This window comes from Apodemus sylvaticus, chromosome 1 (genome assembly GCF_947179515.1).
Source record: "Apodemus sylvaticus chromosome 1, mApoSyl1.1, whole genome shotgun sequence".
NCBI classification, from domain to species: Eukaryota; Metazoa; Chordata; class Mammalia; order Rodentia; family Muridae; genus Apodemus; species Apodemus sylvaticus.
This window is the reverse complement of record NC_067472.1, coordinates 79,398,174-79,417,391: the sequence shown is the minus strand read 5'-3', so window position 1 is coordinate 79,417,391 and position 19,218 is coordinate 79,398,174. Positions and strand designations below refer to the sequence as shown.

Here is a 19,218-nt window from a genome sequence, read left to right as displayed (position 1 = left end):
CTGGTATACAGAGTTCCAGGACAGCCTGGGCTACACAGAGAAACCCTGTCTCAAAAAACCAAAAACCAAACCAAAACAAAAGAATGTCAACAGGGATCACAAGAGAGTCACAAAGACAGAAACCAGCAAGTGTTCTTAAAGGCATCTCCCTTTATTCAGTGAGATTGGACAGATACATATTATTGTGTTCAGACTCATTAACGGGCATACAAAGAATTGAAAACCCTGGAAGCCATACTGTATCATGGATTTTTTAAATGTTATAAAAGTCAAAGGAATGGCATATATTCTTACACACACAAAAAAAGACATACTTTTGTGAAAATCAGACTATAATTTTTTTTTTTAGTAGACAAAGCTTAGAAAACTGGCTCGTTATAATTAAAAATAAAATAAAACTTGTTCTCCCACACAAAGGTGCATTTCAGATGGTTTATAAGTAGCACACAATAGTCAGCAACCAGCAGAGCACAGCAGCAACCAGTGAAAACCAGGGTTGAGGGCTCAGAACAGTCTACCTACACCAGGGTAGACCAGTTAGAACTCTAGTCTCATTTGGTGGTTTCAATATGAGAGAGAAAAAAAAAAAAAACCACCAAAAGGACAAAAACTATGATGGAGCTAACAGAAGAAAATCAAAGTTTCTTAAACTAGCTTAGAAATACAAAAGTATCAATCCTGAGATTCTCTACTAAAGCCCCTCTCACTCTGGAAGCTCTTTTGTATTTTCCCTTAAAAACAACAGAACTTCCTAACGAAAGCCAACTGTCTACATTAAAATTAAGAATGTCTGTTTGGTGAAATCCCCTGGAGACACAAAGTGCTATTCTGAGGGTTTTTGCAACTGCCCAGAACACAAGCAACTCCTCAAGGAAAAGAAATACACACACAAGGAGGCCGCCTCCTAAGAAAACAGCAGCTGACAAAGAAAAACCAGAAGGTGGCCATGCAGAAGAAGTGGCCATCAGATGAAGGAACACTAAGCCATGTGGTGCTTTATACACACTGAATGCCAACATTTCAAAAGCTCCAAAAGCTGGTAAAGATAAGGAAAGAGAAGCCCCTAGAAAGGCCAGCCCACATTCTAAAGAAAACTCTGGAGAAACCAGAGAAATGAACCTGTATAACCCAGGCCCAGAGGGGACACATTAAAGATGTTTGCTGTGGCCTGGACTATGGTTCCAAAGAGCTAGAGACTTGGGCATACCCCCTTAAGGCAAAGTGTGAGTAAAATCAAATAATGCCACTATGTGGCACCCACAGAGGATCAGAGCAACAATGGATCTACAAGGCGCTAACACAGCTAGATTGTTCTGACTGAAGACAGACTGTCTATTGCACAACTCCATGTATATATAGTAAAACCACATGCATTCAGAACTTTTTCTTATAAGGACATTCATATTGGAAGGTACAAATATCCTAAGTAGGTACTAACAGGAGAGAGAGCGTGAGGGAGGAAGACCAAGAACTAGAGAGACCGCACACACAACAGCTGCATGAGCTTGACTGTGGCTAGGTGTCTACTCCAGGAAGTGTACCAGACACCGGCTAGGCCCGGAAGAATGGATACCCAGGGCTGAGGACACAACAATCATAGCTTTTAAAATGACACCCTTCTCTACCTAGCCCTCAGTCTCAGCATACATGTCACCTATTTATCTTTCTGCAACCAAGTGTCCCCACCAGGAAATGTACCTCAAACTACATTCTCAGCCCCAAAACAGAGTGAAAGTCACTGTTGCCCCCAACTGTGGCACAAACCCAAGGCCTGGACACCCAAAGCAATGCTCATTTAGTTCAACGCACTCAATAGAGGCAGCTTCACAGAGCAGATATCAATGAAGTAAAGGGCACTAGTGAACGTGAAACAGCAGGGAAGCCAAGATCCCTTCTCTGTGCCCCACGGGCTGCCAAATACAGCACAAACACACACAGCCACACAACTACCAAATAGCCACCTGCCTGACCACAGTCTACTAGAGGCAGGCCAAAGGTAATGCCTTGGTTTTGCCTCAATTTCTTATATCCTTAGCATGTGCACAGTCCGGGGTTCAATCCCCAGCACCGGAAATAAATAAGTAAACGAGTTCTAATTCAGTTTCTGTTAGCCCTTATGGGTAAAAAAAAAAAAAAAAAAAAAAATCATAATAAAAGTGGGAGCTATTGTTCCCATGTCTTGGCTTTGTATCGAAACATGGTGAGGGAGCTTCAGCCCCAGACTTCGATGAGATCTCCAGATTCCAGGCCCAGATCAGACGGCAGCTCCTTGCCTGAAAGTTTTGTCCCATCAAAGAAGAAGGAGAGCTTGTGTTCAGAGAGTCCCATGGCTTCCTCATAGTGTGACATGAGGACCTTGAGAGGAGCGTCCTGCATAGACACAAACACATGCAAAAGTGTGAAAAGGAGGCTGGGAGAACCTACAGGGACAGACAGAACATGGGACATTAGCCAGGAGCAGCACGCACGCACACACACACACACACAGAGACACACACACTTTCAAGTCCAATGTTCTAGTAAGTTTATTCCCTAACACCAAAGCGGAAGTTAACTTTTAGCCAAACATGTAACACATGCCTGAAATGAAAGTACTTGCAGGGTGGAGGCAGAAAGATCAGAATTTTAGACCAGCTTGGGCTATCCAGTGAGTCTCAAGCTAACCTGGGCTACACAGTGAGCTTTAGACCAGCCTGGGCTACAAAGTAAGTCCCAGGCCACCCTAGGCTACATAAAGAGGCCATATCTGAAAATAAACAAAACAGAAGAAGCCATGACATAAGGAAGATAAGGGCGCAGCATGGGATTGGGAAAACTGGAGGGAAGCAGGCTCCTCTCTGGGAACTAGTCACAGGGGCCTCAGGAACTCTAGTGGCAACCACGGAGGACATGACTCCAGGATACAGGATATGGGATAAACAGATTCTCTAAGCCTCAGTCACACCCCTTTGAAACAGAAGCATGGACAGGTGAACACAGATTCTAAAGTAACTTGCTCTGTGTGACTGAGAAGAGTGTTCTGGGTTGACCCGTGTGTCCCAAAGACAGCCTGTCATGTGCATGTCAATGGGGCCTTAATGGATTTAGGGCCTCTGCAGTCATAATCAAGGTAAGATGTGGTCACACCTTATTCAGAAGGCTAAGCCATTATGATTTATTTAGGTCTTCACAAGAGAAAACAGAGGGACACTAGGAATACACCAAGAAACTTTAAATGCCACCAAAGCTACAAAGAAGGAAAGAAGATTCAATGTGGAGTTTGAGTCTAAAGAACTATAAGAATCAATTTCTGTAATTCCAAGCCCACAAGTTGTGGTAGAGGCATCCTATATTAAAAATTAATTAATTAATTAATTAATTAAAAGAAAATCCCGGAAGGAGATAGGAACTCCACTTGAAAACCAACAGAGCCAACTAAACTGGACCCTTGGGGCTCTCAGAGACTAAACCACCAACCAAAGAGCATACACGGGCTGGGCCTAGGCCTCCCCGCACACAAGGCATGCAACTTGGTCTTCATGTGGGACCCAACAACTGGAGCAGGGCTGTCTCCAAAGCTGCTGCCCGACAGTGGGATATGCTCTTCTAGCTGGGCGGCCTTATCTGGCCTCAGTGGGAGGAAGCACCAAGCCTCGCAGAGACTTGAGGTGCCAGGGTGGAGGGATATCCAGGGGGCCCCCACTCTCTCAGAGAAGGGGAGGGGGATGGAGGGAAGGATTCTGAGAGGGGGTGACTGGGAGCAGGGCGGTGAGCGGGATATAAAGTGAATAAGTAAAACAAAACAAGTCCTTTAGATGTCTCCTGGGATGCTCGCAGTGGCTGTTTCAGCAGCTTTGCAGCCTGCCTCAACTCAGTCATCATGGACTCTAACCTCTGGAACCATAGCCCAAAACAATCCCTTCCTTCGGTCAGTTGCCTTGGTCATGGTGCTGTATCATAGCAACAGAGACTAACTAACTCATACAGAACATCCTCTCCATGGCCTAGACTGTGTAGGCACCCAGTTAGCAGGGGCATTTGCAGCAAGTCAGGGTTAGAAGTCCATTACTTGGCAACTGACCAACTGACAGGAGACTGGCTAAGGAGAGAGGAGGGGCATGGGCAGCACTTCTACTCACAGGAGATAGTGAGATCTCCAACATCTGGTGTTTCTCCTTCCCCTGCACCCGGAGCCGGAGCTCTTGGGACGTCTCTGTGGTCTCTGAAGAGCTTGCTAGCACCACACAATCTGTGGAGAGCAGGATTGAGGTAACAGTAAAGTAGGAGTTCTGGAAGCAGGTCCTGCCAAGTTTCTGCAAGGCCCCTCTTCCTTGCTTTCTACTCACCAATGATGTCAGCCACTCCAAGCTTTAGGGTCCTAGGGGTGGCAGTAGGGGACAGTTCTGTCTCTCCAAAGAGCAAAAGAATCCTGTTTGGAGACACCCCAAGATGACTGGCCATGTGATCCACTACATTCTGAAGGGGTTCCGACTAGAACATCAAAAAAAAAAAAAAGAAAAGAAAAGAAAAGAAAAGAAAGAAAGAAAAAGGAATCTTGAGACTCCACACCCCGCCCCTGAGCCACCACCCCAAACACAAGTTTCTGGCCTGGGCTACTTGTGAGATTCTTCATATTTACCTGGCAGGCAGTGGTCCCGGCAAGTAGCACAGAGTAATTAAATAGCTGGGGCTAAGGAGAGAGTTCAGTTAAAGCTACCTGGTATATAAGCAAGAAGATCTGACCTTGGGCCTTCAGCACTATGTGGAAGGAAAGCTAGGAGTGACAGGTAGCATCTGAAACCCCTGTGCTGAAGAGGTGGAGATAGAGCGCTGGACCAAAGAGCTCCAGGCTGAGGAAGAGCCCATCTCAACAAAACCAACTGATACCAGATACCATCCTCTGGCTTCTACAAGCATGCACACACTCCTGCACCCCACCCCCATGCACTCAGGCACACTCACAGGAGCATATCCATAAAGACAGTGTACACACCCACCAAATAAATAGTAAGGGCAACCATGAATTTGTGGATTAGAAGGTAAAAAAACGGAATAGGAGGCACAGCCTCATACACACTCCAGACACTGCTACCATTTTTTTTTTCCTTGAGACAGTGTTTCTCCGTGTAGCCCTGGCTGTCCTGGAACTCATTCTGTAGACCAGGCTGGCCTCAAACTCAGAGATATACTTGCCTCTGCGCTGGGATTAAAGGCATATACCAGTGCCACCTGTTAACACCTAGATATAATTAAAAAATAAATCTTAAGGAAAAAAAAAAGCTCTGGTGTGTCTGAAGACAATGAAATATACTCACATAAAGAAAAAAAAAAAAAAAACTCCACATTTGGCCACAGGGAATGGCACTATTAGGAGGTGTGGCTCTACAGAGGAGGTGTGGCCTTGTTGGAGTTAGTGCATCACTGTGTAGGTAGGCTAAGAGGTCTCCTATGCTCAGTCTCTGCCCAGCATGGAATATAATCTCTTCCTGGCTGCCTTCAGATTAAGACATAGATCTCTCCGCTCCTTTAATCCCAGCACTTGGGAGGCAGAGGCAGGCAGATTTCTGAGTTCGAGGCCAGCCTGGTCTACAGAGTTGAGTTCCAGGACAGCCAGGGCTATACAGAGAAACCCTGTCTCAAAAACAAACAAACAAACAAACAAAAAACCCAAAATGTGTGGTTCAAGGATTAAAGGGGCACCGGGAAATGGAATAGAGCTAAATCCCATGTTTAAGGATATTAAATGGAGGGGCTGGAGAGATGGCTCAGCGTTCAATGCACTGATTGCTCTTCCAAAGGTCCTGAGTTCAAATCCCAACAACCACATACATGGTGGCTCACAACCATTCATAAACAAGATCTGACGCTCTCTTTTGGAATGTCTGAAGACAGCTACAGTACTTACATAACATATAATAAATAAATTTTTTTTTAAAAAAGGATATTAAATGGACTTAAGGGAATAGTGACCTCTCAGCAAAATCACACACATATAAGCTTATTGTTTATATGTTTGTTGTTGTAAGAGGGATAGTCATATCATGTTAGTCATTAATACCTGGTTATTGTTTTTATTTGAACATAAGGAGATATGATTATGTGTCAAATTGATAAGAGATGGATTGTGATAGCTATTCTTGGTTGTTAACTTAACTATATGTTGAGGTAATATTACTATACACACTGGGTGGAAAAGGGGATGGGAGGGGAGTAACATGGGTCACACCAGCAGGGGACAAGGGAGATCAGCTGGGGCACGGAGGCAATCTCGAGGACGTGCCAGAGATCTGAGATGAAGACAGCCTCCAGAGGATCTAAGGGGGCAAGAGGTGACTCTAGCTGAGATTCCTAGCAGTGGGGGATACAGATCCTGAAGCAGCCACTTCCGGTAGCCAGGCAGGACTCCCAACGGAAGGATTAAGACAGCAGCACACCCCCCCCCCTCACACACACACACACACACACACACACACACACACACACACACACAAAGCCTTAGACCCAAAACATGTCTTGCCTATAAGACATGCAGGGATACAAAGCTAAGTTTAAGGGAATGGCCAACCAATGACTGCCCCCAAACTGAGACCCATCCCATGGGCAAGAACCAATCCCCAACACTATCGATACTCTGCTATGCTTGCAGACAGGAACCTAACATACCTGTCTTCTGAGAGGCTCCACCCAACAGCCAATGGAGCGACTCACACCCAAACATTAGATGGAGCTCCAGGAGTCTTGTGGAAGAGTTGGGAGAAAGACTGAGGGACCTGAAGAGGACAGGGACTCCACAGGAAACCAACAGAGTCAACTAACCTGGACTCTTGGGGGCTCCCAGAGACTGAATCACCCACCAAAGCGTGAGGAGCGCCTGTGGGACCTAGTCCCCCGGCACCTATTTAGCAGATGAGCTACATATGAGCAGACGTAGCTTGGTTTTCATGCAGGTCCCCCAAACAACTGGGGAAGGGGCTGTCCCTGAGACTGTTGCCTACCTCTGGATCCTGCACCCCTAAATGGACAGCCTTGTCTGGCCTCAGTAGGAAAGGATGTGCCTAGTCCTGCAGCAACTTGATATGTGGGGTGGGGGATGGGATGTTGACACATAAAGGGGGTTTTCCCCTTCTAAGAGGAATGGAAGGAGGACTTATGTTAGGGGGTACTGGGAGAAGAGGAAGGGCAGATAGTGGGTTGTAAAATGAATAAATATTTTAAAATATTGTGCATCATGTCTTTGTACTATTCAAATGCTGATTTCTGGCTGGTAGAGTTGACTGCAGATCAGACTTGGTAGTGTTATTCACTGGCTATATCCTATCTTGTAAACACTCCCTCCAACACCTCAATATTGGTTTAATAAAGAACTGAATGGCCCACAGGAAATTAGGAGAGGATAGGCAAGACATCCAGCAGAAATAGAACTCTGGGAAAGAGTTAGAGGGAGATTCACCAGCCAGATGCAAATGAAGCAGGTGCCAGTACTCAGGAGGTAACAAGCCACAAGGCAAAACATAGGTTAGTATAAACAGGTTACCACATCTGCCATGCTTCCTGCCATGATGATAATAGACTGAACTTCTGAAAATGTAACCCAGCCCCAGTTAAATTTTTTCTTTTATAAGAGTTGTCTTGGTCATGGTCTCTTCACAGCACTAAAACTGTAACTAAGACATTCATAAAGATACCATGCATTTTTGTGTATGTGTTTGTTTTTTCAAATAGCTCTCTAGTTCATGCTGGTTTTGAATTCTAGATCCTCACGCCCTCACCTTCCATGTGCTGAGATTACAGATATGTGCTAACCATTATACCTGGCCTGAAGATGGTATGCCTAAGAAGCCTTGAAAAATGGGTAAATTTTGCCAAAAAAAGATAAGAATGAGAAAAATATAGAGAAACGGAACACTAAGTGCCAGTCATGGAGAGATGAAAGGGAGGTGGGTGCCCCAGAGAGAATGATGGGAAGGAAAATGGGTCCTTCCTGCTAGTATACCACCATTTCAATATCTGTCTCTCCAGGGAAGATTCTGCTCCTGCCCGCAGCGGTTCCAAGTACTCACTGTCCTGACAGGCAATCTGACCAGGTCAGCCCGGCAGCGGATCTTGAGTGTGAAGAGTCGAGAGCTCTGTGGCAAGACAGGCCCTTCGACCAGGACCACCTCGTCGTCGTCTGCGCTCTGGAGGACCGGCTTCGGCTGCTGCCTGGGACTCAAGCAGGACCGGAGATCCTGGAGACGCTTGTTCACTTCCCTGGGTATGGACACGACATTGGGACAACTGAGGTGGAAGATCCTCTCAAACTGCCCTTCTCCGCCATAGCCAAAGTTCCCAGCCCCAGCACCTTAATTTCTGGAGCGCCTCAGTGTGCTTTCTGCTTTTGTTCCTTGATGAAGGTCGGGGTAAAGGAGAGATGTCCCGGTCCCTACAGAAAGAAGAGAAGGGCAGGATGGCAGTAAAAGAGATTCCAGCACATGCTCCCTTCATGGGCAGCGACGGCGAGAACACTCACTGAGTGGAGAATGTAGAGGAAACCCTTCCAGCAGCAGCACTTCACTAGAAGATATGTGTAGTAAGAGACATTGTTTTTATATAACATGATCCAAGAATGAGGAATAGAAACACCTCACTTTAGGAAAATGTCAATTATGCAACAGATACCAGGTGCTAACTTAATATTCAGCTACTCAACAATTCCCAAGTAGTATGATTAGCCCCATTTTACAGATAAGGAACACGAAGCCGAGTGGGCAGGGGCAGCTGGTAGAGTCTGAGTCGCACCCCACATTTCCAGCACCATTGCTAAGGATGGTCTAGAAGGTCCTGTGTCACCCTCCAGGACAAGCCACTTCCCTCTACACCTGACCCTCATCTTCCCTTCTCCTTCTGGAAGCCAGTCTTGTCTCCTCAGTCTACCTTCCCAGTGTCCCTCCTGTTCCTAGGGCCTTAATGTCCTAGCCTCACTCACGGAAACTCTTCCATTTTCTTTTCTTCTTTCTCATGCTTCTTCCTCAGCTTCTTTTTCCAGGGAGAACCTGGAGGCAGGGCATCCTCAGAGGGAGGACTGACAGAATCTGTCAGATCTGCCTCTAGGAGCAAAGAAGAGAGAGGAGAGGGTTAGCTAAAAGATGGTCGGGAGGCCAAGAAGAAACAAGTCAAAGGCTTTAGGGAGGGGCAGAGGCAGCCAGGAGTTATGGCACATGCAAGCCTTGGTACCGGAGAGGCTGAGTCAGAGGCCAGTGTGGACCAGACACTCTGGAGCTTTTGTTCTTTTGAGTTTTGTTCTAAGAGGTGGCGGTGCAGTTCAGTGATAGAGCACATGTCTAATATCCAGGGGCCCTGAAAACTTGAGTTCAATCCCTGTTAGGATTCTGCCTAAGCTCTACCCTACAGTTACCTGGCAACAGGGAAGAATGCCCCTCCCCACAGTTACCTGGCAACAGCCAAGTAGGTCTGGACCACTATAAAAGGAGCTGCTTGCCCCTCCTCTCTCTCTTATCCTCTTGTTCTCTTTGGCCCTCTTGGGCTCATCTCTTTCCCCTTCCCCCACATGGTCACAGCCGGCCTCTACTTCTACTTCTCTACTCCTTCTCTCTGCCTTTCTCTTCCTCTACTACACCTTAACTCCCCTCCCCATGCCCTAAATAAACTATTCTCTACTATACCTTGTGTCTGGTCCCTCATGGGGAAAGGATGCCCCAGCATGGGCCGGCTGAGGCACCCACTTCCCCCCCACATGCACAGAACATCTTCTTACTCCTATCTCTCTTCTGATTACAACAATCCCCACTAACAAAAGGAGGGGGATGCTGAAAGCTAGGAGGCACACATAGCAGTTTGACTGTGTATGTACACATGTGTAAGTGCATGTCTGAGTGTGTCTGTGTACATGTGAAGACCAGAAGTCAACCTTAAGCGTCCTTCCTCAGGCACCATGCATCTGACTAGGCCAGGCTGGCTGGCCAACGAGCCCTAGGGATCCACCTGTCTCCAGCTCTCCAGTGCTGGGTTTACAGTGTTGCCATCATGCTTAGCTTGTTCAACCTGAGTTCTGAGGTTCAAACGCAGGTCCTTAGGCTTGCACAGTAAGCATTTTATTGGGCCATCATCTCAGCCCCTATGTAGTACTTTCCAATATTAGACAAGTGTACGAGGAGTGCTTTTTAATTTTTTTCTTATTGACTATGCTTTTGTTTTTAAGCCACGTGTCTGTGAGAGATGAATGCAGCATGTAGAGATCAGAGAGCAACGCTGAGGAGGTGGCTCTTTCCTTCCACTGTGGATCCTTGGGACTGAGTGAGGTTTCAGGCTTGCTCAGGAGGCTCTTTTACAAACAGAGCCATCTCCCCGGCCCTATTTATGATTTTTCGTTACAACACTCACTCAAACTTCAGTTCCTGTCTGCTGCCTAGTGTGAGCATGCTTTAGAGAGTGCTACTGACAGCTAATGACTAGAGGTCAGCCTACAACAAAGAATTTTCCAGTCTAAATTGTCAGTGATGCTGAGGTTAAGAAACACTGTCCTAATTAAATATGGTAGCTACTGTAGGGGTGAGAGCTTTTTTTTTCTTTCTTTAAGATTTATTTACTGGACGGGAGGTGGTGGCGCACGCCTGTAATCCCAGCACTCTGGGAGGCAGAGACAGGCGGATTTCTGAGTTTGAGGCCAGCCTGGTCTATAGAGTGAGTTCCAGGACAGCCAGAGCTATACAGAGAAACCCTATCTCCAAAAACCAAATCCAAAAAAACAAAAAACAAAAAACAAAAAAATTATTTACTGGAAGCCGGGCAATGGTGGTGCACACCTGTAATCCCAGCACTTGGGAGGCAGAGGCAGGTGGATTTCTGAGTTCTAGGCCAGCCTGGTCTACAGAGTGAGTTCTAGGACAGCCAGGGCTACACAGAGAAATCCTGTTTTGAAAAACAAGAACCAAGGTTTATTACTGGGGAGGGGGACTGTTCATGCCATAGCATACATGTAGGGTCAGAGGACAACGCTCTCTCCTTTTACCCTGTTTCTGAGTCAGTGTCTCCCCTGGTATTTTTGTCACTGGGTATGTAAGCATCCAGCAGTCTTCTGTACCCAGTACGAGTGGCATCATTACAGGTGTGTACCACCCCGTCCGGCTTTTTATGTGGTTGTTAGGTATCAAGCTATGTGGCAAGTGCTTTTACCCATTGAGCCATCTCCCCAACTCCAAGTCTACAATTTTAAAAGCCTTCCTGAATACCCTACATGATGGGACATCAAGGACACAGATATCTTTTATGTCATATCACACTTCTACATTCCAGGTGCTATCCTAACCATGTAATGGCAAATAAAATAGACATAAAATCCTCTTAGTTCTCACCAAAAAATCGTTAAGATAGGTCCACTATTATCCCATCCTACTCATGAGGCAAACTTGCCCAAAGTCACACAGTTATGAAGGATTCAAACACAGGCCACGTGACCCCTGAGCCTGTTCTTAACCAGCCTACCACACTCCCTCACCTGACAGAAAGAAGTCTTGGTTCTAGGTCTTTGCAGACTGTATCAACCCCCCCCCCCCATTGGCCTTGACTCTTAGTCACTGGCCTTATTAAAGGATTTGCAAAACCTTATCAGTAGAGAAGAATAAAGAATGGGCAATCCTGATAAAAGTCAAACAACAGTCTTCTGGCTCCAGAGTGTTCCCAAGGAATGGAACACTGTGGGAGTGCTGGTGTAACAAGATGTCACAGTCTCCCCTTCACCCCTACTATGATAACACAGATCAGAATGGCAAGGGGAGGTACCTCAAAACTGTAAACTAACATATCCTTATGCCCCTTAGGACTTGGAGCGGGGAAGGGGTGGGCATGGCTGCTAAACAGGTTCCTGGGACTTCTGATTAATGAGTCAGATCCTTTCTGGACCATAACTTCCCCTAGCTCAGTCACAGGAGTCCACTTTCCCAATGTCACTTAGAATCAAAAATGTGTATCGACTGGATAGCACCTGACCACCATTCTCCAGACCCTAGATACCACTGAAGCATAGAGAAGCAGAGAGGGGGAGGCGGGGAGGACATCACTGGCTGCAAGGATGTAAACTCTAGGAACCTAGTCTCAGAGAAGCCAGTGCAGGATACTCCTGACAAGCCCGCCCTTACCATCTTCAGGCTCTGAAGAGCAAAGCTGCAAGAGGGATGAATTCTCTGGAATGAGGTTGAGGCTGCTCTGCACCTATGAAGACAAAAGGGGGAGAGAAGGTGGGTCTCACACCCTGCCAACTCTACCCAAGACAGGGATGGCACCTGTCCTCTCTAAGGACTCCAATCTCTGAAGGGCATCTAGGAGGCCAGCTTCCTCACGATCCAGTACCCTCCTCCCACCCCATTTCCCGAAGGCTCTGAGGGTGCAGGCAAGCTTAGTTTCTCCTTCTAAACTGCTTTGCTAGCCCCAGTCATACGGCTCACCCAAATATCTAAGGATCCTGTGTTCCCGGAAACACCCAGTCCTTTCTAAATCCCCAAAGACCCTCCCATCCCATCCCATCCCCCAATAAATATTCAACTCTCCGACTTCCTCCAGCCTCAAAATCCAGCATGCCCCAAATAACAGTCCCCGGTCCTTCCAGATCTTCTCTGGTACCTAGTCCCTCAACCTCCCTCAACCTCCTTCAATCTTCCTCAGCCTCCCTCTGCCCGAAGATACAATCCCAGATAATTCCATACATCTAACATTACCGAAACCCCTCGTATCCCCAATCTACAGGTATCCAACTCTCTCTCTCTCTCTCTCTCTCTCTCTCACACACACACACACACACACACACACACACACACACACAGAGCCCCAAGCCAAAGCCACCACGCCACTCTTAGCACTCCCTCAACAACCCTCCTTGGGGACCTTGCTGCACCTTCCCGGAGTACACAGGAACCACCGGCGCCTCTCCGGGATCCAGCAGCCGCCGCCGCCGCCGTCGGACCATACGCGGGGCTCCTGCAGGCCCCTCGGCTGCCCCTTCACTGTTACTGTCGCTGTCCTGCTCAGGTGCGGCCGGCGCGGGCAGGCGGGCGACCGGCATCTCTGTTGGGTCCGCGACGACTTCTAAGACCTCTTCGTCGCTGTCACTGACCACAAACACGGTGTCTGGAATGAGCCTAGTCGGAGACTGCGGGGCGCGAGGACACCTGCCACGGGCGACTCGGGCTCTCCGAGCGCCTCGGCCGCCGCGGCCGCCGCGGCCACCGCGGGACCTCGGACCACGTCTCCTCAAAGGTTCCGCCATCTCCCACACAGCTTCCACAAACACCGGCCCCTACACAGTCACGGGCCCCCCCACATCAGCGTCTGTACCCTTCATTGGACGAACAGCCTGCCGGTCATCACCTCTTCCCGCCCACACGCTCTCGATCCGCCTGTCCACCTTATCATTGGTCAATTTACCTGTCTATCACCTACCCTCCACTAAAACAAAGGCGCCAAAGATTCCAATACCTTTGGTACAATCAAAAAAAGGTTTCTATTCTGTACAGCTCACCCATTGGCTAAATTTCCTCTGACCCAGCCTTCCCCAGGACCCGCCCATTTGGAGAAATCCATTTTCCTGGTTGGTGAAAGACTGGCGCATCCTGGGAATTGTAGTCCTCATTCTCGGAAGCCGCAGGAAAAGCCTGGTCTGACGAACGTTATAAGCTGAAGATCTTGGGCTATGGATTCCTTCTGTGACCTCAACCTCTGTGTAGCAGCAGTTCCATTCCACACTCAACACTTTCATGCATGTGACCTCGGAAATACTCTACAAACACAATCTCAACACAGCATATAGCACAGCACAACTCAGAAACACTTTTTTATTTTTTTGGTTTTTCAAGACCGGGTTTCTCTATATAACCCTGGCTGCCCTGGAACTCACTTTGTAGACCAGGCAGGCCTTGAACTCAGAAATCTGCCTGCTTCTGCTTCCCAAATGCTGGGATTAAAGACGTGTGCCATGTCTGCCCGCTCTCAGAAACACATTTTACGACGATTACAAATTAAAATAAGAGGTTTACTTCTTGTTGGCAAAGAAAAGAGTGTTCCTTCGGGCTCCTCTTTTCTGACCATTGAAATATGAATGCTTCGTGGTTTTCAGGATTACTCTTGATAAAGGCCTTGCATTTACTACATATAACCTGCCTACCCTACAGCTTATCTACACAGTGTACTGCAGAGCATCCGGGTTCATGCTCGTGATTGTAGACTGACTGGGAGTGGCGCCTCAAGGGTCCCTGCCATCACAACATGCTGTGCACACTTAGCCAGTTTGGGAAACAGTACAACTTCAAAACTCAGGTCTGAATTCTGAGAGGTCTACTGCTGGTCTATTGCTTGTCTGCTGGTCAATACCCTGTTGGCATTCACTCGTGCTTGTAGAAAATCAACTGGAAAAATGTCAGTACTGTCTGGGTAACCCAACAGTTGCTGCTTGGTCTGTGAAGCTGGATGCCTCAGCTGTCCCAGTCTGGCGCCCAAGGCCTGAAGGGGGCCAGAGAGCTGCTGGTTGTCCTCAGTGGACCTCAGAAGTCTGGGTAAGGGCTATGATATCACGGCAGCAATGCAGCAGGAACAGAGTGGCTGAGCTTGCCAGCAGAGTGTTTGCAACAGACACAACACAGGGCTTCCTTCTCTCACGTCCTTTTATTTGGGCTGCTCTGCCCACTTCAAATAATCTGATCCAAAAGATCCCTCACAGCTCCCAGAGGCTTGCATTTGACTCCAGACCCAGTCAAGCTGAGAAATGCCCTCTCAGCTGTGACCCAAGTCCTCCTTCCCCCTTAAAAAAAACTTATTTATTTTATGTAAATGAGTGTTCTATTTGCATGTATGCATGTATGATAGAAGAGGGTGTCAGATCCCATCACAGACGGTTGTGAGCCACCATGTGATTGCTGGGAATTGAACTCAAGACCACTGGAAGAGCAGCCAGTGTTCTTACCCGCTGAACCATCTCACCATCTCTCCATCCCTTCTCCCTCTCTTCTCCTTTTTATTTTGACAAGAGTCTGACTATAGAGCTCTGTTGTGCCAGGGAAATGCTATTGTTCCCAAAAAACAGGAGCCATCTGATGCAACTCACAACAGGGTCTTTATTCTATTTGAGCTAGCTCAGCCCCACCCCCACCCCAATGCACCACCATCAAGCAGGATGGTTTTGGTCATGGGGTGGGGGGAATCCCCAAATATCTATCAGGGCAAGGCTTTATAGTAAGCAGCAAGCAGGGAGAACATGTGCAAGCATCTAATTGACAAGCTATTATGGCCTTTAACATAATTGGCTGGTGCTGGGAGTCATATCATAAGCTTAATTTCTGTTCCCCTCTGCATTGGTGGTCATTAGGCAGGGGTGGGCTTGTAATCTGGGGCTGCAGTTTTGTTGGGGGAATAACCTGGAGACACTGATCTTGTTGAGGGTGTAACCAGGAAATGCTGGTCTTGTTGGGGATTAGCCTAGAGACCGGAGCTAGGCTCGCGTTTTGTTGGAGGGACAACTTGGAAACTAATGCTAGGTACCGTTCTTTTACTTTACCTGAGTTCAAACTTAGTTTCTCTAAAATGGAGTCTGTACTTAGAAGATTTGGCATCTCAGCTCCAGCTGCCCTGGTCCAAAGCCTCCTGCTCCAGCCTTTCCAGTGTTGGGATTACACGCATGTACTACCACCCACAGTTTGCTACCCACAGTCCATCCAGGACACCTCTTCCACTACACAACAGTAACAACTTTGCCACACCTGCTCCAAGTGACTCTACCCTGGCAGGATCAAAGACATGCAGCCACCAGCAGGGGCCGCTATTTTCCTGTGGTCTATCAAAGAAAGGCAAAGTCTTCCTTGCCAACTCATAAGCCAAGATAGAGTAAATGCCCTAATGCAGACCAAAACATGCCTACCCTGCCGCATACTTCTGTGATATATTTTGCGGTGACTGTTTGGAGAAATGCAGACCCGGGTGTAGCTCTGAAAAACCATCCTCTGTAGAAGAAATGCACACTAGGACTGTGAACAAGAAGGCCAGGTTGTGCTGGCTGGTCTGTAATCCCAGCACAAGAAAGATGGAGCGGAAGAATCGTGAGTTTAAAACCAACTTGGACTAAATAACAAGACTATGTCAAGATGGAGGTGGGGAAGGGGGAGGGATGAAGAAAATATAAAGAGAAAACAGGAGACGTAAGACAACAGCATTTACTCTCGATCTCACACAGCTCGTCTCTGCCCCCGCCCCCCAGGTCGTGTTTATTTATTGCTGGATTGGATTTCTGGCAGCCACATGGAGGCTCACAGCAGTCGCAGCTTCAATTCCAGGAGACCCTATATGCTCTTCCTGCCTCCACAGGCACTGCATGCATGTGGTGCAGAGAAGGACATGCTGGCGAGACACGAATACACTTAAGATAAAAATAAATATTGTTTTATTTTGTTTTTAAGATCTATTTATTTATTTATTTTATGTAGATGAGTACACACCGTTGCTGTCTTCAGACACACCAGAAGAGGGCATCAGATCCCATTGCAGATGGTTGTGAGTCATCATGTGGTTACTGGGAAATGAACTCAAGGACCTCTGGAAGAGCAAGCAGTCAGTACTCTTAACCTCCGAGCCATCTCTCTAGTCCTAAATAAATGTTTGTTTGTTTTTTAACAAGGACAACTTTCCTCTATGCCTGAGAGTTTGATAAATAAAAATGTCTAGAAAAGCTGACAGTTTAACAAGGGAAAATGTATTTTAATTATGTGCACATGCATGATAGTCACACGAGAAAGTGTCGGCTCCCAAGAGAGGTGGCGCCCACTTCTCATCTCAGCACTCGGAGGCAGAGGCAGAGGCAGAGGCAGGCAGCTCTCCATGAGTTCAAGGCCAGCCTGGTCTACAGGACTGAGTTCCAGGACAGCCACAGTTATACGGAGAAATCTGCTTCAAACAACAACAAAAGAAACATTAAAAAAAAGAAGTGGTGAGGGCTGATGATTGAAATTCATATATTATCCTGAGCTACAGAGAAAACAGTGGTCTGATTCCCTCCCCACCAAAAAAAATGAAGGACAAGGAAAAAAAAAAAAAACACACAAGTCCAATCTGTCTTGTCTATATCCTCATTGCAATGTGGTCCAACTTCCAGTGGCCAGTCTCTTAAAGAAAACTTAGTATTTCCCCACCCATACTCCAACCAGAAGCCATCAGTTGTAGAAAGCTATATTTTGGCATCCTTATTACAATTTTTAAGACTTCTCTTTGATCGTTTCCTGTCTAAGCGGCTATTTTGCAAGAAGGGGAAAGGGTTATCATCTAAACGTCTGTGTCCCTCCTTCTCAACTATGAGTTGGGGTGCTGAAGAAATGGCTTAGTGGCTAAAGGCCTTGCCCTTCCAAAGGACCCGGGTTCAATTCCGAGCACCTACATGGCAGTTCACAACTGTTTGTAATTCCGGTTCCAAGGGTTTTGACACTCTCACACCAATGCACATAAAATAAGTTTAAATAAATTAAAAAAAGAAAAGAAAACATCAACTGTGAGCATGAGGCCATCCGTGTCACTGTAGAAGGAACTTCCTGGCTTGCCTTTTATACTCAGGAGGAACACTCGTCAAGGACTTCCACATGGTTTCTGGTGACAGCATGGACCACAGACACCCACATGGTCTCCAGTGTCAGCATGTGTCACAGACATCAGCATGGTCTCCAGTGACAGTGCAGACTATGGACATCAACACAACCCTCTACCTCAGCATGGGCCACAGACACTATCACAGCCCTTGGTGGCAGCACAGGCCAAGGGCATCAACATGGACTCCTCCAGGACAACGCTAGTCAAGGACACCAACATGGGCCCTGGCAGCAGGGTGACCCACAGACATTAACATGACTTCAGGTGTAGTACGGACTGTGGACATCTGTGTGGTCTTTGGTAGTAACATGAGTCACAGACATCAACATGGACCCAGCTGGCTGAACAGACCACTCCTTCATATCAACAGGAGTCAAGGGACCTCTGTTCAAGAATAAATTCCACCCGAGGAAATGATGGAGGGTCATACCCCTAAGCAAGCATATATTATGAAAATTTAACTAGGAGTGTTTCTTTGTTGATTTGGGTTTCAAGGTCTAAGATTGGAACCCCAGGTTCCACCCATGTTAAGCAAGTACTGCGACACTGAGTCACACCCCCAGCCATTTTTTTCTTTTAATAATTGAGCTCAAAAGTAAGCAGAATATTCATGATGCCAGAAATAAAGATCAAAGCCACTGCAATTGGTGAGGGAGAAGATGCATGGGGGAGCAGTCCACAAGGTAGCAGGAGTCCTGGAGCTGAAGTTAGAAGACCTGCCAAGGGAGCACCCGCAACTGGCTGAGGCCTGACTCTCTGCCGGGCATAGACAAGGAAGAAGGATCCTTCCCAGAAGCTGGGTGTTCAACATGGGAGTTGAGGCCATCATCCAGCAGGCTGAGGGAGTCTCTCAGCTGATGGTGTTATTAACACGTGTGATACTGTGTTCCATCCCCAGTACCACGTTAACCAGCTGATGGTGTTATTAACACGTGTGATACTGTGTTCCATCCCCAGTACCACGTTAACCAGCTGATGGTGTTATTAACACGTGTGATACTGTGTTCCATCCCCAGTACCACATTAACCAGCTGATGGTGTTATTAACACGTGTGATACTATGTTCCATCCCCAGTACCACGTTAACTGGGTGCAGCAGCACATGCCGCTAATTCCCCAATTCAGGAGGCAAAATAAAAGCAGGAAAATCAGAAGCCCAAGGTCATCCTAAGCTATATAGAGAGCTGGAAACCAGACTGGTATGCATGAGAACCTGTATAAGAGAGAGAGAGAGAGAGAGAGAGAGAGAGAGAGAGAGAGAGAGAGAGAGAGAGAGAGAGATATGGAGGGAGGGAGGGAGAGAGAGAGAAGGAAAGAGGTAGGAGGGAGATTATAGGGACTGGAGGGAGGGAGATGATTATAGGGACTGGAGGGAGGAGGGAGATTATAGGGACTGGGGGGAGGAGGGAGATTATAGGGACTGGAGGGAGGAGGGAGATTATAGGGACTGGAGGGAGGAGGGAGATTGTAGGGACTGGAGGGAGGGAGATGATTATAGGGACTGGAGGGAGGGAGATGATTATAGGGACTGGAGGGAGGAGGGAGATTATAGGGACTGGAGGGAGGAGGGAGATTGTAGGGACTGGAGGGAGGGAGGAGAGTACAGGGACTGGAGGGAGGGAGGGAGAT

At 47.3% G+C, this 19,218-nt stretch overlaps 1 protein-coding gene across 1 annotated transcript; it reads right to left on the bottom strand.

Annotated features, from left to right (window-relative positions):
• Positions 1-578: 578 nt before the first annotated feature.
• Positions 579-13,341, bottom strand: Nfatc2ip (nuclear factor of activated T cells 2 interacting protein). The gene is made up of 8 exons (XM_052199531.1): positions 12,866-13,341; positions 12,114-12,186; positions 8,945-9,065; positions 8,321-8,401; positions 8,040-8,229; positions 4,326-4,470; positions 4,119-4,228; positions 579-2,370 (listed from the first exon to the last, which is right to left on the bottom strand). The coding sequence occupies exons 1-8, from the start codon at positions 13,235-13,237 to the stop codon at positions 2,212-2,214; spliced, it is 1,251 nt and encodes a 416-aa protein (XP_052055491.1). The 5' UTR covers positions 13,238-13,341; the 3' UTR covers positions 579-2,211.
• Positions 13,342-19,218: the final 5,877 nt, after the last annotated feature.

What these genes read in the sequence shown, in the direction of transcription:
- Nfatc2ip (XM_052199531.1), bottom strand. Translation starts at nt 13,237, where the DNA reads ATGGCGGAACCTTTGAGGAGACGTGGTCCGAGGTCCCGCGGTGGCCGC. An exon ending in AAGAAAATGGAAGAGTTTCC is followed by an intron (nt 8,402 to 8,944) that starts GTGAGTGAGGCT and finishes TTCTTTCTGTAG; the next exon opens with GGACCGGGACATCTCTCCTT. An exon ending in GAGGCGCTCCAGAAATTAAG is followed by an intron (nt 8,230 to 8,320) that starts GTGCTGGGGCTG and finishes GTCCATACCCAG; the next exon opens with GGAAGTGAACAAGCGTCTCC.